The sequence below is a fragment of the Neopelma chrysocephalum genome, unplaced genomic scaffold, assembly GCF_003984885.1.
Source record: "Neopelma chrysocephalum unplaced genomic scaffold, ASM398488v2 Primary Assembly neopelma1_88, whole genome shotgun sequence".
Lineage (NCBI taxonomy): Eukaryota > Metazoa > Chordata > Aves > Passeriformes > Pipridae > Neopelma > Neopelma chrysocephalum.
The window spans coordinates 4,009,454-4,035,461 of NW_020897750.1; the positions used below are offsets into that span (position 1 = coordinate 4,009,454).

A 26,008-nucleotide genomic window follows, 5' to 3' on the forward strand; every position below is an offset into this window, starting at 1 on the left:
TAGCTGGGTTGTTTCCTGGAGCCTATATGAGTTTTTGATTACGTCCTTTTGATTTTCAGAGAAAACATTCACAATGAGACCCAAAGGTAGCCTGCAAGTTCACAAAATGAAAATAAAAGTCTGAAGATTTCACTCAAGGCTTTTGAATACTTCTGTTTTGACAATACTGCTTCACATGTGTTATGCTACACTTTGTGTTGATGGACACGTAACCTTAACTAACAATTGCCACAGCTACCTAGCAAAGCCAAATCCAAGCAGATATCCTTGTCTTCATTTTTTCAAATCCTCAAAAGAAAAGCAGAGAATTGCACTACAGGTTCGTTAGACTGAAGAGTATATACCACCTTCAAAATGCTGTTTTTATGAAAGGGTTTATGGATCAGTGCTGTTTGTACAACCATGTGGGTATTTTTTGACATTGTTCTGTCATGGAAGACATCTACCAGATTGTCTTTGCACAGTTTGACAGATTAAAAAAATTAATTTTAAGTACAACAGCAAATCAAACATTCACAATGCCACAAAAACATCTATCTATGTGCTGATGACTGAAATCTAACATAAAATTAATGCAGGCATTAAAGTCGCATTATGATTCACAATTAAGCCATGCAGATCATTTTCAGAACAGCTCAGAGAGGATTTTTTGTTTCAAGAAAAACAGCATTAAAATGTAATTTCCTTTTTTACTTGCTCTTTATGTTCCTGTGTAAGAATAGGAGGCAATTTTTAAAAACTATCTCTGAATTCTTGGTGGTAAATTACATATACAGTACTTGAACTAGGCATGAAGCAGTGAAGTTAAGTGGTGAAAACCCACAAACAACAGTAACCACTCAGGTTCAGAGAAAACATTGCTTTGAGAATACAAGAACAAGAACATTTGGATACCATTTTAGGTCATTATGTCACCTGGTTGTGATGTGCAACCAAGAAAAACCATCACGTCCACTCCATGAAACATAGGATAATGAATTCCATCCTGCTCTCTCCTGTGTGCTCTGCTTCATTCCTAACAGCTTATAAATCAAGAAAATCCTCCCATTCTTCTCTCTTTTCATGCAGCAATGACAGGCCAGAACGGACAGCACTGGCACCTGCTCAGTGCCCCGTACATGCTGCTCTAAGGAAAGTTACCCTACTAACTGGATACCTAACTGGAGTTAGATTTTTAAACAAAGGCAGTAAGGAAGCACATTAGAAAGTCTCCCTACCAATAGTGAAAGAAGGCCATGTCTGTGGCAGGGGGTTGGACTAGATGATCTTCTAAGGTCCCTTCAACCCAAACCATTCTATGATTCTATATGCTGCATTGGTCTACACAAACTAGCTTGGGACAGAGCTACAAACAATAAATTACTCCAGAAGCTGCTGTAAAAATATTACTCTAGTAATGACTTCATATCTGCTAGGAATCAGAAATTTTTATGAGGATGCTATTATACTTTCATAGTACTTTCAAAGCCTCTGCAGTTTTACAAAGGGTTCACACAAGAAGATTTTTTTTTTTCCAGAATATGACTACATCTACGCCCAGCATCACTTGTAAAAACCAAAGCTCAGCATTCTTAATGCAGCCAGAATGTGATCTTCATATTGCACACCTAGAAAAGAGCTCGTAAAACACATACTGGGCAGAAAACGCTGAATTAGGAAGCAAAATTTTTAACACAAATAAACAATTTCTGACCCAAAAATACTGCTTCCAAAATACAGAAAGACACAGTAAGAGAAACATTTATGGCTGCTTATCTTATTCTCACTTTTCTTCTCCAAATATTTAGCTGATGGCCACAGAGGACAGAAGCCTTTGCTAGATGGGTTTTTCATGTGAGACTATTGACTATTCTTACATTCATAGTGTTCTTTTTTTTTTTATAAAACCAAGCCAGAGCTATTCAACAGCCAACAGCTCAAGAACGCCTATTTAATAATTACATCTCCTCAAACTCATCACAGGTGAATTGCTCTTATTAATCCTGCCAGGAATTTGAGCACATTAAGAATGCACATGTACTGCACCGTGCCTGTGATGTTCCCTCTCTCCTTGCCAACTTGCCACTGCAAGCAGTCTGCGTCCAACACAACAAGGATGCTAAGGGGCTGTAGATGAGGCTGTGGATGTACAATGACTTTAAATGACCTCTGAATAGCTCACCATGTATATTATCCTTTGTCCTTTCACATGTCTGCCACACTCCACCCCAAAACACAGCAGTTAAGAGAGAAGGAACATGACATTAAGGTCATACTGGCTGCATTGCATCCGTAACTCTGTGCATGTTTTACTTGTTTTACCCCTTTTTTATGGCTGGGAAATGACTGCCCCAGGACCTTGCAGCTAACCTAATGCCTGTACAGCAGCTAGCATAATGCTGTCTTGAGCCAGCTTGACCTACACCCTAGTGCAGGGAGCATGAATGTAGTGGCTGATGTTGCCAGTACTGTGGATGCTTCTCTCTAGGAGAGTCATACTCTTCACTTGCAGTCAATGCTCCCTGCACTTTCCAACACACACAACGGCAGAGGAAAGGTGAGCAGAGGAAAAGTTGACAGTATTACAAAGTATATTCAGGTTTCTACTCCTGTTGACAGATTGTGAGAAGGAAAGACACTTCGGATAAGAACAGTTCACAAAGAAATAGGCACAGAGATATACCCCGCTAACAAGCCTAGAAGAGGAAGCAGGCAAAATCTTTCACCCCATGGTAACAAAATACTTCCCACCACTTTATATAATATGGGTTCATATGCCATACCCATTAATGCAGTTGAATTTACTGCTGTCTTGGTCTCTTTTCCACCTTTCCGCTGGCACCATTCTCCGTGTCTTCTGTTATTGATTTGGCATTTCCATTTATTCTTCTGCAGGCTATTCAAATTATTTTAATACAACTCATAAGAATCACGCTGAAAAAATGCTCAAAGGTTCGGAAGATATTTGTCTGACATTCTACTCCCATATTCTACAGCAGTAGTCCTGGATATTTTCCGTAAGATTGGAAGGGGAGCCTGCCAAATACTGAACTAGACTAGCAGGTGGTACAGAGATAGTTTTTCCATCAGCAACTCAAAAAATACAGCAGACACAAATATTTCATGTGATATGTTCACAGGTCACACCTGACACAAGGCTGTAAATTAAGTCCACTCCTTTTCAACAAGCACAGACTGACATGTGGCAGAATAAAAGCATTTCATCCATCAGTATTTCAAAGTGAAACCAAACAACTGGAGATCCCCCAAAGGCAGACATCTGCACTTGAATATTTTAGATTGATTTCATCTTCACTTTTTAAATGTGCCAATAGTCTGACTTTCCCAAGGCCAATTCAGGCTACTGGAGGAATATACACATAGGTACAGCACAAGGCACGTCCATGTCTTTAAAAGCATTCACAAACATAGCAAATCTTCACTTTCCAACTAACTTAAAAATATATATTATTTTTAAGACTATCAGGCCCAAATGTCTAAGAACCATGTCATATGATCACAATATTCTAACATATGGCCAGGGAATAATCTTGGTGGAAGGGCTGTGCATTTTTGAAGCTTCCAAGCTTCATTTTTCCCTGGAATATGAACAAAAAGCCTACATTTTATTAAAAGAAAGATCAGAGTTTCTCATATATATGTGACACTTAGCTTAAGGCATTAAAAAAACCCAAATACTGCAAGAGTTGACAATGCTACATTTCAATATAACTTAATTAAAATACTAATCTTAGGGGCTGTGGGAATCAGTAAAGACAAACCAGGGATGGAGAGAGAGGGGATATGAATCAGAATAAGAACTAATAGCATAAAACCTCATAATGTTATCTGAATTAAAAAGGGAGTGAAAACATTCTGCAAATCAATATCCTTAGGAGACCAAAAAAATCCAAATAAAGGAAAAAAAAAGATAATCAACAACAAGAAAAAATGCAAAGGCAGGAAAATTCCCTTTATGGGCATTTTCAGTGACATTTATTAAAATAAAAGGTGATCAAGGGGTTCCATTGCAAAATCTGTAATTCAAAGTGAAGATCTCAGCACTTTCTGGAAAAAATCCAGCCTCCTTGAAAAGCAGAGAAGGTGAATAGTTGAAGTGTTGACTATTAGAGGTCATTTCTGACCTTTGTTTGTATGTAGCTGATCACATGACAAATAGTTTTTGGAAATACACTAAGGCAACAGTTCTCCAAGGGGAAATATGTTGCACATTCCATCACCATCATCAGTAACAGATAAGTTTTTACATTTATAATATGCTGGAAATTTAATATAAATAGGGCTTGTCTATTAGGCAGAGGAGCTGAACACAAGTTTCTCAGAGGAAATTGTGCTCTAAGCTCCTCTGATACAAGTCTGATAAAAGTACAGTTACAGGTGTAACTGTACTAATCTCACTGGAGCTCTTTTATATTTTACATTTACTCGGCTAGATGGAGTTCTGAATTTCTCTTTGTGCACTTTAACACTTACACAGTGACAAACATAAGAGAAACCAACACAGTCTTTCAAAAAAACATGCAACTGTAGTAGCAAGATATGAAGCCAAGACACTAGAAAGACAAATAGAAAGATCCTGAAATATTTCTTCAAGTGCTTTAAAAAACCCAAAAATTCCTTTATCCCAGTACTTTGCTTCTCTCCATAACTGTATCAAAGCCTTCCTCTCACGTGACTTCTACCAAAATTACTAACTCAGCTTTAAAAATCTCTAATTGCCCAGAGCATTAACTTTGTTTTTATGATAATCAAAATATCCCAAGTTTTTTCCTTACCTGCTCTTTTCTGTGATGAATATTGATAAGGACTTCGGTTCTCCAAATGCTACTTTTCCTGACCATTTATACAAGCTTTTTGACAGTTAATTTAACTTTGATTGTTATATGTTAAGTTTTAGATGTGGTTTCTGATTTCTCATACAAGTTCTACAGTTAGGAAGTTTGCATTCTCATCAGCAGACATGGCTGAATTGTAAATAGAATCATATGCTCAAAGCATCTGCCTTAATGACGGATATTAACTGGAGAGAGCCCGCACAGAAAGCATAAGCATTTGCACATCAAGGCCCCAAATTTCAAACTGCACTTGCTTCAGACTTATTTACAGGACTGCATCTCTAATTCCTACACATACAAAGCTTTAAATATGTGTTAGTGGAATGTATTATGTGCCTGAAGACACCTACAGATACATTTTGTGGAGCTGTAGCTTCAGAACAAGACCTTGAAGTCCTTAATTTCTGTTAAACATGTTTAACTATTTTTGCCTAGTAGTATTATGTCAGCTGGGAGGAAAATTTCTCAAGTAACTCTCTTCCTATGACATATCTGAATTTTTTTGTTTCATATACTGTTTCTGAAAACCTGCTATTTGTACTGATTAGCCATCCTGAAACCTAAATTGGTAAGAAGAAAGCTGGAGGAGGTGACTTAGACGTGCACTGAACTCAGAAACTGTGCATGAACCCATTGGTGCATGCTTGAAATACCACACAGCAATATCAGTAGCTGCAACATTAAGATAAAGACATCTTCATGACTTGAGGGACAAATGATCAAGTCACACTGCTTGTAGACAGGAGTATCCGTATTCCAAAATTAGCACTACGTATACTACTAAATGTAAAATTGCCAAGAGTGGGGATTAAGAAGCTCAGCTTCCTAAAAGTGATTTTTCTACATATACAATAATTTTAATAATGTTAATGGAGAGAGGAACTGGAGTGCCATGACTATCAGCTAATTGTATTAACATGTACACAACAACACGAAAATTTCATGCAACATCTGTTTAGCTACTGTTCATTACAAACATGTTAACAAAATCCTTTATTTGTACAACTCTATCAACTATCATAAATCATATAAACTTTGCTGTTGCTAGCTTATTTAAAACTTTCACTATCTACAACTAGCAAGTTACCTATATGCTCCTAAACACAGTAATTTAAAAAAAAAGAATATTAATTAAAAAAAATCATATGGTTTTACACTTCATTGTGAATTCAAAAGTCACCCAGATCTATTTATATATGAAAGGTTTAGTGTCACAGTTTCTGAAGTCCACACATTAAACCAAGACGAAGGTTGTCTTGCTAGCAAGAATTACCTTTGGACAAAAGGCCTTAAAAGCCATAACAAATTAAATATATCATAGTAGTAATACAGAGAGATTTTAAAGTTCTACATAAACGCTAAAATAAATTGCTTCCACTGGATGTCCATAAGGATGTGAGCATCCAGGGTGGGACTCTTCATGCCACAAATGTCCAAAGTATGGCTTCTCCCCTTGGGAAGCCCTTTAGATTGCAACAGAACACAAGTTCTGTTATTAGGCACTGCTTTCTGCCACTCACCTCACTTCAAAGCAGAGTCAAATAGATTTAACTGACACCTGTTTAATTCTTTTCAGCAGCTTTACCAAGGATGAAAATGGCATGCCCCCAGAGCACTCATTTCATCACTGTTACATCAGCCTCGTGCCACTGCTGCCCACCAGTCAGTCTGTACTACGCGTTTCCTTCTCTGCCTCATCTGCAAGTAACAGTTCTACCTCCTTACAGAACAGTAAGAACACTTCAGTGACTTGGATCCACACCTTATTGGTGTAATAGCACCAGGAGTAAGATCTGGCCACTGACAAAGGCCAAATCACCTAAGACCTGCTTGAAGTCTACAGACCAACTTGAATCTCTGGCTTCTTTTTAAAGCCATTGACTCTCAGTTTGTGCTGGTTGTGGTGGCTACACTGACACATATCTAGATAGTATTAGGGGGAAAAAAATTAATATAAACCTGTTTGGAGCAGAAAATTGGCTACCGTCAAGAGTAACAAGGTTTCACAATAATTCTATTGAGATTACATGAGAAATCTAAAAATTCCTCATCTCCCAAAGGTCTACCAAAACCACTTAAAGAAAATATCAGAATCAAAATGACTTATTATGTAAGAAACACGCATTGAAATTATTAGCAGTCTTAAGATTGTAAAAATACTCTGTAGTTTTGACTAAGACCATTTGCTTTTCATCACTATTCTCAGAATTTATTTTCCTGTCCCAGGATAAAGAGATATATGTCCAAAAATTCTGTGAGGATTCATCACAATCTTCTTCAGTCATCGCAGAGACACAAAACAACTTTTCCTTTCCCCCACACCAAATCAAAAAGGTGCAAACAGTAGTTAGAAAAATCGGTGTAAAATAGTGGATTTTACAGAAGTAAAACAGATTTTACTATTTTAAATAATGCTCCAAATTTTGCATACGTAGGATCATTTAAAAATTATTTTGCTATATTAAAACTTGCACTGAAACCACATTCTTGATGTGCTCCATCTGATAATTATACAATGCTAAAATTATACACTTGAAAAACTCATTATAAGATGACAGTAGTATGCTAATGTGTACTAAAAATTACAAGAAGTTTTAACAATAATGTTCCTTCCCTCCACCACCCCCCAAAAAAAGAAAAAGGAGAAAAAAAAAATCAGCATGCACTTTGGCATTAAGCATTTTTTTGGCATTTGGCTTTTTTTTTTTGCCAAGGAGTATCATTTTATAAAATAATACATTGTTGACTCACCACAGCATGTGCTATGTCTCATCTATAGGAAATAGTTCAAAGGCATCAACTTCATACATGGGTTGCCATAGCTGATATTTGAGTCTGGCCTGCTGTTGGTACAGGTTTCTAATACTAGCCCTAAGCACAAAAAAAGAGAAAGAAATATTTGGGGTTTATTTTTCAAATCTGATAGAAACAGAAAATTTCAAAAAACTAAGCTAACCCAGAATATCAGTATCTGCACACCATATAGCAAAGACTTGAGATTTTTCTCTGATTATACCATAGTGCATCCGGTTCAGGCAGTATCTGTACCATAAATTTCCCTTCTTCCATGCAAAGAAGAAAGGCTAGAGAGAGAAAATAATGCAGAATGAAGTGCTGTTTAAGTGGGGGAGGTGTGTCATGATTATTCCCCTACCAGCAAAAAAAGGGGGGAAAAAAATTAAAAAATCAAGGCCCTACTTCTCAGGAGCACATATTCAAGTCTGTTCAAATTGCAACAGATGGTGATAAAAAAAGTCATAAAACTGTTCTAAAATAATTATTTTTGTTTCCATACTATCTTTCTCAGGTCAGATCTTCAAATTTTTCTTTGGAATAAGGAAGAGCAGAAACTTTACCTATAACAAGTTAAAATATGTACACAGTCATCTGTCACCAATAGCTGGGAATGGAAATTAAATTTGACTTGTGACATTATTAACAGCTTTAAAAACTGTGTGATATGGACACATACAGGCATAAGAAAAGGCCTGAGAATTACTGCTATTTATCAAACTAGCATCCTCTTAAACAACAAAACATTACAAAAGAAGTTCTACTGCCAAAGTGCATGAGAGACAACCTCAAGAAATGTGGTAAAAAGCAAATGCTCTGGTATTAAGACAGTGAATAAAAGATGGAACAATCAAACACACAGTGCTCTAGTGTCTCACCACTGAACAAAATTGAGAGATTACTATTAAGCGGAAGGTTTGGGCAATATTTTCATACCCCTGTACCACAACAGGTTTTCAAATATCTCAGAAGAGAACTAAAACCTTGTACTAAAAATAGAAGATTAAAAATCCTCATGAGAAAATCACTACCCAACAAGAGAGGCCCCATTATACTTCACTGAACTGGGTCCAGTGAACTCAGGCTTCCTGAAACCCCACCTCAAATTGCAGTTCTTAATTTCCTGGATTACTGACCTCTTAGTGTAGAATCCTGGTGAAGCAGCTACTGACTTGACTGGAAGGCTCTTCTGAACCTCCAGCTTTTTTCATGACTTTACATCCCTTCTGTAGAGATGAAGCTGAGGAGAACATACCACCACCACTAGTGAATTCATACACCAAATTCTTCATTAAAAAAATCTCATTTTATAACAAACAAACAAGACTGGAAAGTACTGGGACCTGAATTTCCTGTTCTTCCCTTCTAACAACTGGCTGAGACAGATTCTAAAGCTTGCTAACAAAGCTTACAGCTATCAAGCTAAAACACAGTATAGCAACTCAAGGACAGCTGCGTAACTTTCGCAAATAGTGGACAGGGGATTGTGAAATTCTGTCCCATCCTCTGTGCTGCCTTTTATCTCTACTTTAATCTCACTATCACAAATAATAGAAAGGTAACATAGCCTTAACACCTGATATTTCACACTAATTAAAATTGTATGTTGCTTTCAGTTTTAGACCATCAGTTTCAGACGGTTAATCAAGTACAAAAGATTTTGTTTCTGTGAGAGACTTTTTCTTATATCTGCCTCCACAGATGGTGCTGCCAGAAGGGAAAAAAAAAAAAAGGAATTCACAGCAAGTGCAGCATTTTTTTAAATTTAACTGCTGCCCTTTCATGAAGGCTCATTTTTCTTGCAAGTAGCCTTCAAAATCGTAAGTATGCAAGAGTCGCAGATAAGGGTAGCAGACAATGAGCATTGAAAGCCAGGTTATATCCATATTCAGTATTGTTGTGCAATAATACAGGGAGAGACAGGGAAGTCTCTCTCCTTTACTCCTGATGACATAACAGAGCAGCAACTGTGGTAATACTGCAATCACTAGGCTTTTAGGACATCATTTCTAGTAGTGCTATTATAAGCTCAAAATGTAATCAGTGGAATGGGAGGGGCTACGGGTATAGAACGCTTGCCATAAAAACAAACAAACAAAAAACCACTTCACTTTGATTTGAAAATTTATCAACAAGCTGGTGATATTTTCTGTAATTTGGAATTGTCTAAAGAACTGGGTAGTTTCTGCTGAACAACAATTTAAGAGGTTACTGATTTTAAAGCTGGAGACCTTTCCCTAAATGCAGCTTTTCTCTCTTCCAAGTCTTAACAAAACTATAATGTCGTCTGCAAAAGCAATGCTAAAACCACCCTCCTTTGGGCCTCCTTTAGCTCTTCCTTAAATTAGATGAGTTTTGCAATGGACTGCAAACTACAGGCGAACTTCATGACATTGTCCAATACCATGGCAGTGAAATTTTGACAACTCTCTTTGCTTCCACAAGCCAGATCCCAGTACTGTAACGCTGCTTGATGGTATATTGATCCAGTACTGTTAAACCTCTAAAAAAGGGCTACAAACATGCCAGCCACTGACTATGGGGGGGAAAAAAGCCCAAACCTGCAAGAAAACACTCATCCCCAAGGTCTGCTCATAAAAATGTGTGTGTGCACTGAAGGAGCTTTGCAACAACGAGAAGGACATTTTTCAAGCAGGCAGAGAGGCAGCTGAAGGTAACTTATTTTTCATGGTAAGTGATTTCTGTCCTTATCCTATTTAGGATAATCCTAATACTCCTCAACAAAACCATAATTACAACAGGACCCTGACAAATTATGCATGTTCTGAAACAGCAGGAAAGAGCAATGCACAAGAGTGCAGTTTATTGAGGATCAGAGAAAAAGAATATTGTTTAATGGCTGAGGTCAAATCACCTTTGTCATTCACATCTGCATCCCTGGAAGACAAAGTCATTAGCTGAGCCTATTGAAAAGGTATTTCTACGCCACCTTTCCTAGCAGGAAGAGAGCACACAGCAGGAGGACCACAGAAGAAAATATTACTTCAGAGTATTCCTGACCAGTGACTACCCCGCAGTGTTTTGAAAGAGGGTTAAAATACGAGAGGTTTGGTGCACTCCACTTTTCCCAAGGCATGGAGGCCAAAGACAGGTTACATGTGAGCAGAGACAAACAGCCTTGTGCAGTACCTAAACCATCCTGTTCTCTTTTTCTGAAGCTGGGCTCTCAGGACAAGCTCTGTGTCCTCCAGCAAGCTGATTGCAGATTCCTCTGATCATTTACAATATACTAATTTGTATTTTCCTGCTAATAAATCTCTACTCTATGCCATCATTTTCTTCAAAATTTGTATTTTTATAGAATCAGTTTGTCTCTAAAAAAGTCTCCGGCAAAACTCACAGTGAACATATCAGAGGAGGGGAAGGTTGCACTGAGGATATCATGAAGCTATGCAGCAAAAAGAGCCCATGTAAACAAGCTTACAATCACTCTGTACACGAATGCTGTGAAACATGCCCATCATGGTTCACTGGAAGCACCGCCGGCTTATTAAACAATGCTCTAACACTTAATTATCCAAGTCAAAATTTGTATTATTTTTAATAATGTCTCTCTGCTGTAAAAAACAAAACCAACATTTCTTCCTGTAGAAGTAGCTTTGCTGTCAGAGGACTTCCCTGCAAAGCAACATTGATTTCTCTGCAGTATCTACAGATAATTAATTCTCTTTTTTTAAATAACTGGCCTGTAGCTTGCTGTAAACAATTCTCCTGAAAGCTCTTGTTGGTTCTGTAAAACCCAATGGGCCAAGTTGTTCACTTGCACCCAAGTAATGCAGAAGAGTGATGATTAAAGGCCACTTTCTTAAAAACAACCCCCATCCCCACATCCGACAAGGTTTGTCAAACACTCACTTCTCCCCACACAGACTTTTTTTTTCCTATTCAACCACTCTGCAAAAGGCCAAGACTTCTGCCCTCTCAATCTCCTATAGTTGCTTATCTTCTCTTTCTCTTTATTTTTACACATTCAAATTTTATATGGCTCTGTATGGACCACATAACCCACATAACGTACTCGTTCCTACTGAATTGCAAGCCAAGACACCTCCTTCCCCCCAAAGCCCCCAAGCAGCGTTAGAGGTGATGAGGCTGAGTAAAACACTACTGTTTACATGAGCCAGCTGGTAAAGCGCTATCGCACTCCCATCCATGATGTGTCCCCTGCCCTGCTCCCACGACCGCCGGTCACCTGCAGCGCCCAAACATTAAAGATCATACACACCCGGACACAGGAAAATGATGGTTCTCTGGCCACAAAATGGACAGGTGCAGCCTTCTTGCTTCGGTTAACAATTTACTTCATTAACCTGTGTCTCTCTCTCCCTCTCCCCTGTTTTGTTTTTTTTTTAAACAGCAATCAATATTCATCACCCCACCCTGCAAAAGCAGTTAGTCAAAGAATATTAGCATCAACCTACCATTCCTTGCTTGCGAGCTATTCTCCTCGTCCAGAAACCTTTTCCCCAAACTGCGACTTTAGGTGGTATTTTTAAATCACATTCCAAAGAGTGCCGAGGAAAAAATGGGCTATTTATAATAATAGAAAAAAAATAATGATAATAATTAAAAAAAAAAAAAAAGATGGGCAGCTGGTTTCGAGGTAAATCACGGTTTTCCTTTAAAGAACAGAATAAAAGCCTGGGGGATAGGGTAGAACAGAACAGAAAAAGGGGAGGCAAAATGTCTGATAATAATGAAATAAAAGGGGAGGGGGGGGGAAGAGTGGCTTGCTGAATCACGCTCTTTCACTGCCTGGAAACCATTGTGCAGCGTGATGCTGGCTGTACCATTGTGGAACCTACCAGAGGAGACAGGCAGAGCTTGGGGAATGGGGCTGCTATGGCAACTGAAAGGAGCACACATGACGTCAAAGCACACAGAGGTCTCGCAGGGGGAGGGAGAGAAAAATCTAATCTGCAGCCACAGCTACGGTATCTCCTGGAGAATCAGGGGATAGAGCAGACTGCAAAGGGAAGCTGAACAGCCTTCTGTAGCACTCACCAGCAGCAGCTCAGACATCTGCAGCATCAGGCAGCTAGGCAGCGCAGAGGGAAGGTAGTAACAGCAGTGTAGATCTGCTCTTTTGTTTACATTAGCTGCTATACAAAGGCATAAATGCCCATCACCCTAAAAAAACCATCCAAATCCTTAAAATTCAATTAAGTATCATGCTTGGGAGGGGGATAAAAAGACTTTAAAAAAAATAATAAATCACAACACATCTCCTTCACAGCTATAGAACGCAGATATTGCTTGCATGAACAAGCAAGGCAACTCCTGGAGTCCCTTAGAAGCCCAAAGACCTGCTAGAGATTTCCACATTAACAATATGTTGTGCCCACTACCAGAATGTCCCAAATCTCACTTCTAAAAAGTCTCATTGCACAGAGGAACTATTGCATTTTGAGCTCATAGAATCAAGTAGAGTTGGTGATGACTTGTAACATCCTCAAGTTGAAAAGTTAAGCAGATGACATTTGTTCTGCATATGTCAAACTACAGGGTGTCTCCTCTCTTCTGACATTAAACAGCAACGAAAGTACACTGGAAGGCTACTACACTTCCATGAGACTAGACTTCCATGAGATTTAGGCTGGGATAAGAGCTAGTCAGAAATATTATCACAGAATCATATGATGTTTTGGGTTGGAAGGGACCTTAAAGAGCATCTATTTCCAGCCCCCCTGCCCCGAGCAAGGACACCTTCCACTAGACCAGGTTGCTCAAAGCCCCATCCAACCCGGCCTTGAACGCTGCTAGGGATGGGACAGCCACAGCTTCTCTGGGCAACCCATGCCATTGCCTCACCACTCTCACAGCAAAGAATTTCTTCCTAATATCTAAGCTAAAACTACCCCCTTTCAGTTTAAATCCATTCCCTCTTGTCCTGTCACTACACGTTCTCATAAGAAGTCTCTCTCCATCTTTCTTGTAGGCTCCCTTTAGGTCCTGGAAGGATGCAATTAGGTCTCCCCAAAGCCTTCTCTTCTCCAGGCTGAACAATCCCAATGCCTTTCCTTATACTATGGTGACTTTCTATCTTGCCAAAATACCCAAACCATTTCCTTCAGTACATCAGTTTCATTGGTCAAAAAGAACACAAAGGAACTCACTGCAGCTTTCCTGCCAGTGGTCCGAATATTCCATAGGTTTTACCACACCCAGAGCCAAACACAATCCTGTATGACCTGGAACTCCTAACTACAGACAAAGTGAAGTCATTGGCTGTGGTTGGGCCCTGAGCTATCGATTGCCCATTTCTGTCTACATATACCACTCTCCTTTCTCCATTAGCCTGTTTCTCCTGGGTGTTCTTATTTTTTGGAAGTGAAGGTTTTCATCTTGATCTCTGCATCATTCCTGCATACATACATACATACATGCATGAAGGTCTGAACACCTTTATTTGCAGTGAGAAAAAATTCTATAGTTATAACTCTTCCGCACTTTTTTTTTTTAATTTACTTAACAGCTCTATCACAAGCCAACAATCACCACAGAAAGTCCTCCCCACACTGTGCTTTATACTAAGAGAAGATTGGATGATGCATAGTGAAGAAGTATGCATAGGTACATTATGTGCCCAGAGAGCACCCTGCCATTGTCACCAGCATCCTGAGGAGGCACCAAGGGCAGCAGGGCACAATCTCCACCACAGTTTGCAAACACCTGCACATTAGACATAAGCAATAAGCCTGATAGTTTTAATGTGTCAAGTTACTGGCCTCAATAACCACAGCATATTTGACTGGGTAAGCTTCAGAAATCTACAGTTTACTAAACTACTTTTTTTGAGTGATGGAGGGGAGGCAAAAAAGATGCTGCAAGATGTGTAGCAGAAACCGTAACTGGTAGTAACTACAAGATATTGAAATAAAAAAAAAAACCACAAAAACAAAAACTCTCATCACAACATCGACAAAAATTTAAACAGGCAGATTCCACATCATCCTTAGAAACACAAAACCCTTAATTCCCTTTTTGTCTCTGTAATAATATTCTTTCTCACATACCATAGCACATCTACTATCAGTGTCTAGGACATTACTATCATATTTGCACAAGAAGTGAGTACTTCTGCTTCCAAGGCAGAGGGGCTCCGAGCAAAGGAGCCTCCTTTTACTCTGAGAAAGGTTCCATCCCTTCTAGATCCTACAGAATACCCTGAAAAGAGAATACCCTGAAAAATTACTACTGTTGTGAATCTTCTTCAACAAAAAATACATTACTGTTAGGCAAAAGTCCAGAATGAAATTACCTCTTTGAAGAAAGTCTACATATTACCCTCTTTTTGGAGGGGGTCTCTTTATGGCAAACACCTATTAAAGGCTTTTGCTCATTTGGTGAAAGACTCCACCTACAGCAACCATACACAAATATACGTACACCTATATGCACAAGTTTGTTACTCATCTGAAAAAAAGGGGCCTTTTCCTTAAAAATACGTCCATACTCATATTTTACCCAAACACATGTATTACCCAAAAGGTTCAGGATGCAGTAAAGAATAATTTTTCTAGAAAAAACCCACACTATTGTGTGAGTCAGGAGAATGCCTTTGAAAATAGGTGGTGCAGAAAGGGTAAAGGTGGCTGCTTTTGACATAATTACAGGGCTGGCGTTGGGGAAAGGGAGAAGAAACAAAGAGCCTAAGCTCCTGCAGAGGTGTCAGAGGCTTTGGAGATTAATTAGGGTATTTATCCTTGAAACAACATATCTAATGGAAAATCGCAGCTTTTTAAATGCTGCTTTTTCCAATGATGTTGCTTCCCCGAGCTCAACAGCTAAACCAGCATTTCTCTCCACATTCGTGAATGATTACAGCTTGCTCTTTACAGTGTCCTGCAGAGATGGTTTACTGGCTGGGCCGAGATACACCACCATGCCAGCCATAAAATGCATTCCACACTGGAATTAGGCCTCAGCTAAACACTGGAATGGCCTGACACAGTGCATACAATTTGCATCAAATAATTTAAATCATTTTAGGCACCTGTTTCCTAGAATAGCTGCCCCAACCTTAACTGGTAGACATGCTCTCTTGTATCCCTACTTAGGGCCTTAAAAGCACTCAGTGTTGGTCTTTTCTAGTACAAAACATCTTGATTCACTTCAAATGTGAATTCCAAAACAAAGTTCATACAATTTGTAGCACAGGAGATGAAAATTAGACTGTACCTCTGTCACTGATTTTCATAAGAGATACTGAGAACACTGAAGTTTGGAGAACAATTATGTCAGGAGTTGCTCACATTCAGTCCTGTATTTATACAAACAAAAAGATCACTCTTAAAAAAATAACTGCCATAGTGAGATTCTGGTCCATCTGTGTTTCCAATTTCTTGTTTGTTGATGCTGTTTAGTTAAAAAAAATAAAAATAGATGTAGGTAAATGAGGCACTCTTTATAAGAATTAAGCACTGCTTTTAAAGAATAGAGGAAAACAGCTGTGACTCTGTGCTCACCTTCAACAGTGTTTATATGAATTTTCTGAAATGGTCCTACCACAACAGAAGTACTACAGAAGTACTAACTCTGCCTGCCATGGAAGCACTCTGTGACTCACAGGTAATCCATGTGATGTCTAGGACTAAACTGGAATTGCTGAAGCAGTTTATGCCATTTCTCCCAGAGCCTGCTGCATGGATGGCTGAATGTAGCAACTCCTGAATTGCCACAGTTTGCAATCCAGCATACTAAAGCAATCTGAAATTGGCAATGGCTTAATGCACTGGGTTGGAAACTGTGATGGTTTAAGAGCTGCTACACACCCAATTCGGCTCTGCCTGCCTTACAGAGGTCATATTCCTCTCAATGGCCAAATGAATCACATTAAATTAAGGACACTAAAATAAAACCCTAGCGAGCAAGTATTTTCATTTTTTTAAGGCATAAAGCAACAAATAATTTCTAAAACAAATTCTTCCACCCAATTCAGTGCTAGAGCTAGAACTAAGTGACTTCTCAGCATCACCTTCAGCCATGGTTTTCTATGATTCCAGTCTGTTACAACATTGCACTCTCAAGTGGAACAGTGAAGGTGTGCCACAGGCTGTCTGTGGAACCAGACACAAAACGCCACTGCTGCTCTCCCTGGGTATATGCCCATTCTACATGAAATCCAAGAGTCTCTGTGCCAAAGTTATTTTTCAAGCTTGAGGATGCAATAAAATGTACTTTTTTCGCAGCTCTCATTTGTCTGATATACAACCCTCCATTGCACTAAACTTCTCTGTTAGTTTCAACAAAATCCAAAAGTTTGCAATGTCTTAATTGCTTTTGTTCTGTCTCATTCTCAAGAAAAAATTACTGGTGAAGGTGTACCTGGACTGTATCCCCAAACAAATAATAATCTTGGATTTTGTGCTCATCTCCATCAAGAGGCCTTTGAAGCTATTTCATTTTCCATATGATTATTACACTAATGGTCGAGAGAGGCTTTTGAAAAAGTTAAGGAAGCTACACATACTCCTATTACTCCCCTTTTACCCCCTTTCCTTCTACTACCTCTTCACTGTCATACCATGAAGAAGTGTACATTTAAATCTCAGGATTTCTTTAACTTTGCTATACAAATGGACAAATGTAACATAACTAACCTGAGATGGAGAAATAACTGTGACTGGCATCATGTCAGCTTTTTGGTTAACTCTGAGGTTGAAAAGAACAATCTAAATAAACAGTACCTTCAGGTGGCCTGACCAATACAGAGTTGCTGCACTTAAACAGTGTAACTGGAGACAAAGTCTGGTGACTGAGAACAGGCAGGGATATCACAGGGCAGGGCACGGCTGTTGGGCAAGTTCACTTGATTCGCTTTTCCACAAGGGAGGTTTTAAGTGAAAGAGACAGCAAATCAGAATAATAGATACCTCAGAAGAATTCATAAAAGACAGACTGATTAACAGCAAGTGACTAAGGAGTTGCACTGATCACTTTCTTGTACATCGTACAAACAACTACAAAATCAGGCGACTATCTGGTATTTTACTGAAATGCATTATTTTAGAAATTGAAATCCTGGTTTATATGTAGCAGAGGAAAGGAGCAGGTTCAGAAAAAAATGGTTCTTCAAGTCAAAATGCTTTTCGTTACCCGTACATTACTAAACCAATTTCTTGTATAGGATAAAACAAATCTTAGCAGATAAATATATTAAGCAGCAACAAGACAGCCACTAACACAGAAGAAATGTGCACACAAATGCATGCAGGCATATGAATACACAAATTAGAGGGGTTCAAGTCTTTACACCCATCATAATTAGAAAAAGGATGTCCTGATAAAAAGCCCCTAACTAAGAAGCAGCAGGATGCACATATATCTCACTAGGCAGTGAATTAGATGTACAAAACTGGACTGCTAAGTACTTACTTCAGTAAAGGGAATGAACTTAATGAATAACAAACCATACAAGTATTGGAAAAACAGGATTTTCTTAATAGGCATGAAACTATTTCATCCGTACCTTCAATTACTGCATCTTTAGTGAAAAATATTTTAGTACTTATTTGATGACACACATATCAAGAAAACTATTTCTGCACACAATAATACTACTGCCATTTTTGAAACTGGTTTGTCTATTGTCAAGAGCTGTATGTCCTATAAAACGCTAGCAAATAATTATGACCTAAAATGCACTAATATAACTTTGAATAAATTTATCATGGGTGTTTTGTTGTCCTAATGATATAAAACATTACATGAAATGCTGAAAGTATCATAAACTCAATGTTTATTATGAAAAAGAAAACAACCTTAATTTTAAATTGTCATCTGAAGATAATGCCATGAACTGCTCAAGTTTTATTTAATTATAAAAATTGCCATTTCCTGTATTCAGTAATTCTTCCAAAGCAAATGATTTCATGCTCAATTTTCCCTGCAGAGATACATAAGGCATGTATGAAAGATTCAATTATAAATTATTGCAGTACAGTAGAGCACTAAACAGAATTTAAACTTGTTTCAGGATGCAAACAAACAGAAATCAATCCTTTCCCAAAACAAGTACTTTCCCTGTTTACATAACATGAATACATGACCATTATTTACAACCTTTCACAGGTTTATGTGAAAACCGTGACACACTTCCAGCTGACTTCTGTGAAAAATTCTACACTGTCAGTTCACTTTGCTACAGCCATAAAATGAAATCAGCCCGTGACAGATGGTGTCCAGCCTGTCTGAAGATATTATCTGCTGTATAAATATTTATTATATTAATAGGCTGTGCTCCAAATATACATTTTGAAACAATATAAATTCCTATCTTGAGTTAACAGTAAAAGCTTTCACCATGTTACCATGACAATAATATGTTCCCTAAGGTAGGATTTAGAAGAGCTGGGCCAAATAATTCTCTTGGCTAAACATGGCTGTATTCAAAGTTGCACAGACTAACCTAAATGGGAAAAGAATCCACGTCCAGATTTGGTGAACTCCATGGATTTCTGCTCCCTGCTGAGACATAGCTAAACCTCTGCTACTGAAAACTCTGGTTCCTGGGTTACTTCAAAAGTTTTTAATTTATCACCTTTTCTTATAAAGGCTTTCTTGGTACATTATTTGCTCAGAAATTGTTTCATTTCTTAAATTTAATTCTCACATAAGAGCTTGGACAACTCATCCACATTTTCTCAAGCTCACCTGGGGATGCTTTGCACTTACCAAGTCCTGATTTCACATTTCTTGCACATGAGCAAGTCTCTGCTCCCAGAAGGCAACCAAACAGTTCCAACAAAGACTAGGTTTACAGAATGTCCGAATTAGCAGCACATGATCCATTTATTTTAATGCATCTGGGTTGACTATCTCCACGCATTTGGTTCCCCCAAGTATTTCTTCCAAATACACCATTTCAAAGGTGTTCTTGTTCCCCTTTGGGAGCAGAATGATTAGATAATGAAAAAGTGGTTTTGAACATTTTAATTTATCTCAGCCCTGGCCCAAGAAATAGTTCAAAAAGGTTTCACTTAAACTAGGGAGTTGTAAAGACTGCAGTTCATAAAGACAGAAACTAGCCCTGAGGACTCCAGCATTGCCTGTGAGTTAAGAAAAAATAGAAGAGCTAAACTTGGATTTGATTTGTAAAAAATTCATTCACAGCAAAACACGGTGAGATAGGTAGGTCAACTAACTACCCAGTGCACTGTATATGGGACGCATGTTATCAAAGTATGCAAAAATTCTTTTCACCACACTTGCTTTCCACATTTGGTGCCTAAGGCATGCTTGCAATGTTCTCAAATGCTGGACAAAGGCAGGAGAGTGCCTGTTACACATCATGCTGTACCAGCATCAGCATGAAACCTTCCCATCTGAGGCAACCTACCAAAGGGAGCCTTAGCTGCTTCACCTTAGCAGGAGCAGCTCAGACTGCATCTCTCACTTTGTGTCATAAGCGCTGGCACGGGGCCAGAGAAATGTGAGGAGTACCTGAAAAACCATGCTTCCTCCTCCTTCCACAACTCCTAACATAATCCAAGGTCTCTATTAGTGACCACTGCAAGGCAGAATGGATACAAATGTAATCAAATGTCACACTCCAATAGCCTTTGTCAAGACAAAGCAGTAGGCACAGCTGAAGATAAACAGAAGACGACCCTTGAAGCTGTTACTTCCATGACATACTCAGATGATTCTGTCATACAGCATTATGCAGAGCAACATTAAGCACCATATTTTAATTTTGATTCTGGAAAAAAACAACAGCTAAGTGAGGACAACGTGCAAACTGGTTCTGCTCCACAGGTCTGTAATTCCCCAAAGGTGCAGAACAGTGATGCGAAGAGTGTAATTTGAAGCCAACATATTTCAATTTTATAAATGAAGTAATGGCTCATATATAACCGAGCTATTCACGTTTTCCAGGCATTCTTGTTTCACTTAGACACTATCTGTGCTTCTAGCCCTTCCCCCTCTTCACTGGCTCAGCATACTTCTTCATTTCATTCTGCCATATTGCAAAGAATGTCATAGAAACAGCAAGTAGGAAAAAAAAAAAGAAAAAACCTCACACATTCATGCAAATTCTGCCTAAGCTAGAGAAACAAAAGGATCCTGTTCTCTTTACCTCACTGAAAAAACAGAGATGGTGTGATCAGTGTCCATGAGTACCTATACCGGAAAAAAGTATCTGATCTAGACAGTCGCATAATCTTGTACATGTAGATAAATCTACAGCCAGTGATAGGAATAACAACCTAGGCAAAGCTGGAAAATAAACAATTAAAATAAAAAAAAAAGGACCTGGCACACCTCAATTTAATATTGCATTATTTCTGCTGACAGGAAAGGCAAGACCATAACCTGCCTGAAGGTTTCAAGGCTTAGAGAACCACTTCTGTTGACTGGGAATAGTTTGCAGAGGCCCATTTCAAGAACTATTCTTATAACTGATCTAATTATATCACTGAAGAGGGACTGCAGCATCATAGTGTGCTTTCATGGTGGGACAGGGGGGAAATATTTCAGGGAAAAAATTGTTATTCCTGTTTCTTAAGTCAAAAGAAAGTTAAGGAAGGTCAAAAGTTCAAGATTAACATCTACTGAAATAGATAACTGACTATTGCAAGAAAAAAACAAAATCAAAGTCAGAATCTGCAGAAAATTCTATGATCTCCTTTCAAGAGAGAAAGAGAGGCTCTAAATCATATTTTAGCAACTGGCCACTTTAGAGAGAAAAATAGCACTGGATTTGATTTATCTGCAGTGATTTTTGATGAGGGCGATTGCAAACTTCCATGACACCCCATGTTTACTTTACTGGAGCCAAAATTCAGGAGAAAAACCAGAGAACACTACTTATTGACACCTACCTGGCAGGTCTATCCCATACATGTTTCCCTCAGTGATTTGTTTTATTTGCTCTGGACTCAAGGGAAAGAAACACATTATGGAAATGGTACACTTTTAATCCAAACAACGCTCTTGGGTGAGCCTTATGAAGCACAAGCTTGTCATCTCATCATAAGCACTTGATGCTATTTGAGATATTGGATGAAGTCCAAGACAATCTATGCAGGTTTGGACAGTATGTCCAAAGGACACTAAGGAGAACTACATCCCTCTTGAATTAGGAGCTAGATAACAGACAATATTCTCTGCAGCATTTCATATCACACTGGTATCGATGCTATTTGGGCTCCTAATGTCCTTGGACATCAACTCTACACTAGCCAGATGCCTGTTGTCCTCTCCAAGTCAAGATGCAATTTATGATACACTCCAGCTTATCTCTCGTTGCTATCACAGACAGATAAAGCAAGGTTACAGCATGAAACTATGACTTGGAAGATGCCCACGAAATGTATTTTGTTCCTTCTTTTGATCACAGATTCTAGATGTAATCTCGACATGGATTCCTTCCAAGCACAGCACTTTTCTTCTGAAACAAAGCATCAGGTGCCTCGATGAATCTTCATCAATCTTGACTAAGACACTGAAGATCTTTTGTTTGAATGCAATATGTCATTTAGAGGAATCACCAAAGCATTAACCCATCTAGTAGATGACAGCTGATACACGTATTTTGTAAAGTGCCTTTGGGATGAAAGAAATTATATGTATTAAAAACATTAATTTAAACAATGTAATGTAATAAATGTTAATGACATCACTTCTGAACCTGGTACTGCCTTCACACAAATATCATATTTACCTTTTTCTTAAATTGCAAGGTTCAGAAGAAAAGAACTTTTTTTTTTTTAAGTTACTTCTTGAAATTCCCATCAAATAATAGAATTAATCAGAAATTAGTGAGAAAGTCTCTTGGAGGAAACAAAGGCACAAACGATAACAGCAAAACTAATTACCCTGAAATTCAGTGATCACTGCACAAATTCAATAAATGAAGTCTACACAAACAGTGCTTATATATCTCCTTTTTTCAACTGACTTTTATTAAACAAAATTTTAATAATTTCCAACTGCAAGCATATTTATTAACTGAACCACAGAAAAAGTTGTGCTGTCTTTAGAATGTTTGTATAGGTATAACTTAACATTTCTTATAAAAAGTTCAAAGCTGATCCACTTTTGCATCTGTTCAGCCTTTTTTTTACCTTTAAGATAGAAATATATTTTGTCTGTATTTTTAAACCAACAGTTCTCCAAAATAATCTCATAATCTGCATTGTTGCATCGCTTTCTGAAGAAGTGCTTTCATTAACATAGAAAATTCTTGGAAATGAGATGAGAAGTTCTCAGATTTTGTTCTAAAAACACATGAAAAATAAAAGCAAGTTACCATTACCAAGAGTTACCATTACTGGCAGAAGAAATGGTAGTATGTGGAAATTGCTGCCAAATACAAGTAATTTTTAGTGGTTATCCAGCAAAAGTTTATAATAATACTTTTGTTTTCAATTGGCATTGAAAGGACTGGGAAAGAAGGTGTGAGAAAAAAAAACAATTCTTCAAATGTTAACTGGAAAAGAAAGGATTGCCAATCCAGGAAATTCCTGTTAAAGTCATGAAGTTTCACTTCACTTTCCTTCTTAGACAAGCAGCGAGGAATATGAACAAATTCCAAAGTAATTTTAGCTTCTTTCCCATCACAAAAAAAAAAAAATCATCAAAATCACAGAACAGATGGACAAAATGCTATGTAACAAAACCTTCACACTGGGGACTGTACTCAACAGAGTGTCTGCCATAAATAGCCGCTTCAAAGTTGTCCCAGATCACTTCACCAAACCCCAAATTTACTACAGTTCTTTTAACATCACTGGGTTCAGTAAGAAACCTAGATACCTAGGAATGGCACATTGACACATCTGTCTTTCAGGCCTGCGGTTCCCTGGACAGAATCCAAATCTCAAAGTTGTGTTCCAATGCTTCCCTCACAATGTCTGGGGAGAAACAGGCGTTCAAGCCAAGCTTATCTAAAGCTACAGGCATGAAGGATGACAACCAGCTAGTTATCTTAGAAGAAACATTTGCCACTGCACTATATATGAATTCCTTTCTCTGTCTAGAACACAAAAAGCCCAGGTCTCCTCTCACAATCCCGGTGTTCTGTGAATAGCCAGAGAAGTCCTGCTTATTTTTTAAGCACAGCTGGAAAAACTACTAGCACTTTTAGCTAATAGTTCAGTGGCAGAACCACTTTTCCAGGCAGTGATAGGCTTGGATTCCCTGTACAGAAGTGAATGCAAACCCCAAAGTCAGAAAGAGAAAGCACAGGAGAAAAATTCACTTGTGCAGTATCACAAAAGGGGAAAAAGAAGATTCTCAGGTTTGTTCCTACAACTGTTTAAGCAGGCAGAAGCAGTTTTTGGAGCACCAAAAATAACTCAGACCTGAATCTGCAAAGCCACTAAGATGGCAGCCACTGCCTTTCCCATCTTTCTCTCTCTGACTTCTTTTTCTAAATAAAGTAGTTGCAGCTGCAGCCACAAAGAGCACAGTTTAACTGATATGAATGCTTTCAGATTTGCAATAGTTACTCACAGCTCTACCCTATTTCTCAACCCCTACATTTAACAGAGATGTAGGTGATTATCTCATCAGATATATACAGAAGGGCATAGAATTTCAGTTGCCAAGACAAGGAAGTGATGAGACTTTACAGCTTTATGTATTTAAAAAGATAGAGATTGTGAACACTTGTCCCTGTTGCAACGGCTCTTCACAGCAAACTGGAGAACACCCTCATGAGGAATAAGCCACAGATAAGTCTCAAAATTTCAAACAAGCTTGTTGGTTTTTTTTTTAAATGCTTGATTCCTAACAGTTGAAGATCAATCATTTATCAAAAATATTAGTCAAATATTAGATACATGAGTCTAATGTGTCAGGGTGGCTCTCAATTATTTGATGATTTTTACTCTTCAAGGCAGATTAAATAAAGCTAAGGAGCTTTTCAACAAGAGGAAGTTTCAATCAAAATAGGCTAGTTCTCTCTTCCCCAAGATCATCACTATTGTTTATATAGAGCTTTCCACAAGTCAAGACTAGCCTGGTCCAAAATCTTACTGCTGCTACCAGCTGCTGAAAATTGGCTTATCCTGGCTCATCCACACATGTGTTACTTCCTAGGTGCCACCTTACTCCTGCCTGTTCAGACAGGCATAACCTATATGCAGGCCAGGTGCCAGTCATCTGATGGTTTCCAATTGCTACAGACTGGATACCACTCTGCTAATTTCATTGTGTTTTAATGAACAATATCAGGTAACAGATATTACCAAACAATTTATTTCCTGCCCTAGAAGACACAGTCTTGTGCTATGTGCGAGTGCAATTAAAAAAAGTTTTAGAAGTTTAAAAAAGGGGACACTACAGTCACCTTCTATAGTGTTTTCACTTCTTCTCTTCTGCTTTTTGTTTGCATCCTTCATTTAGAAGTTCATTACTTCTGAAAGAAGCAAAACTTTTAAATCTAATTATTCCTGTTATTCCTGCAAATTGTAGGTTTTTTAATATTATGAATGGAAGATATTTAAGTGAAATGTTTATTGTAAATAGAGAATAAACCAAAAACAGGACTGTTTCTATCAGCCCACTGACCACAATATTGAAGCAGTTTGCCTTATACAGGCTAAGAGAATGATTCAAGTGTTTCATGTTTGCTTTTTGCCAGTAATAACTTACCACAAGACTAGTTGGTCCATTTGCACATCTTTTCTGTAAAGACAACACCACAGTGATGTGCAGCCACCACATCTTCTTTCTGTAGTTGCATCTCTTCTTGAAAAGACAGATCTAAACAAAAATAAGAGATAATTATCTTTTTTCCCCCCACCTTTCCCAGATGGAGAAACATGGCTAATTTTTCCAATATAATCTATCTTTTCACATATAGATCCATACATATATATAACAGCCCTTTTTACATGGGCACCAATAATATACAAAAGCTAGCAAAAAAAACCCCTACTTTTATGTGTTCATGTCACCCAAGTTTCATGATTGATTTCCACAAAACTATAGAAACCCATGTTCAGAATGTAATTTTTCTGTTTTCAAATTCTTTGCAGGCATGCATTTTGCAGACAGGTAAACACAGAGGCAATGTAACCGTACCTTACAAAATCTATTATTAGCCCATTACGAGCAAGTAATTTCCCCACTTGCACATGTCCCAACACAGAAAAAAAGTCCTCAAGTCAGTAAAGATTACACTTTAGTAGATTGAAGATATGACAATTTCTATTTCAGGTTCCAAATTATTGGTAGAATGGTCTAGGTTGGAAGGGACCTTAAAAGTCATCTACTTTCAACCCACCTGTGATGGGCAGAGAAACCAAGTAGGATCTCAAAGAGTCGAATGTCGTTATTAAGCCGCATTTATATTCCAATGATCTTATTTTATATATGCTTTGGAAGTTTTCTGATCCTTGCAGAAA

The 26,008-nt window shown here is 38.1% G+C and overlaps 1 protein-coding gene and 1 long non-coding RNA gene across 13 annotated transcripts in view; one reads left to right on the forward strand and one right to left on the reverse strand.

Moving 5' to 3' along the window:
* MAPK10 (mitogen-activated protein kinase 10) overlaps positions 1 to 26,008 on the reverse strand; it is a 198,023-nt gene that overhangs the window by 146,034 nt on the left and 25,981 nt on the right. For 4 of the 12 annotated variants that reach the window (XM_027692825.1, XM_027692823.1, XM_027692822.1 and 1 more), the window contains one exon: positions 25,254 to 25,364. In XM_027692825.1, coding sequence (XP_027548626.1) covers positions 25,254 to 25,273 — 20 coding nt within the window. In that variant the 5' untranslated portion in view covers positions 25,274 to 25,364. The other 8 variants (XM_027692827.1, XM_027692826.1, XM_027692828.1 and 5 more) reach the window with 8 other exon arrangements.
* On the forward strand, positions 12,595 to 16,802 carry LOC113972119. Its single transcript, XR_003535772.1, has 3 exons — positions 12,595 to 12,707; positions 16,127 to 16,220; positions 16,655 to 16,802. It is a non-coding gene; the product is annotated as an uncharacterized LOC113972119 (long non-coding RNA).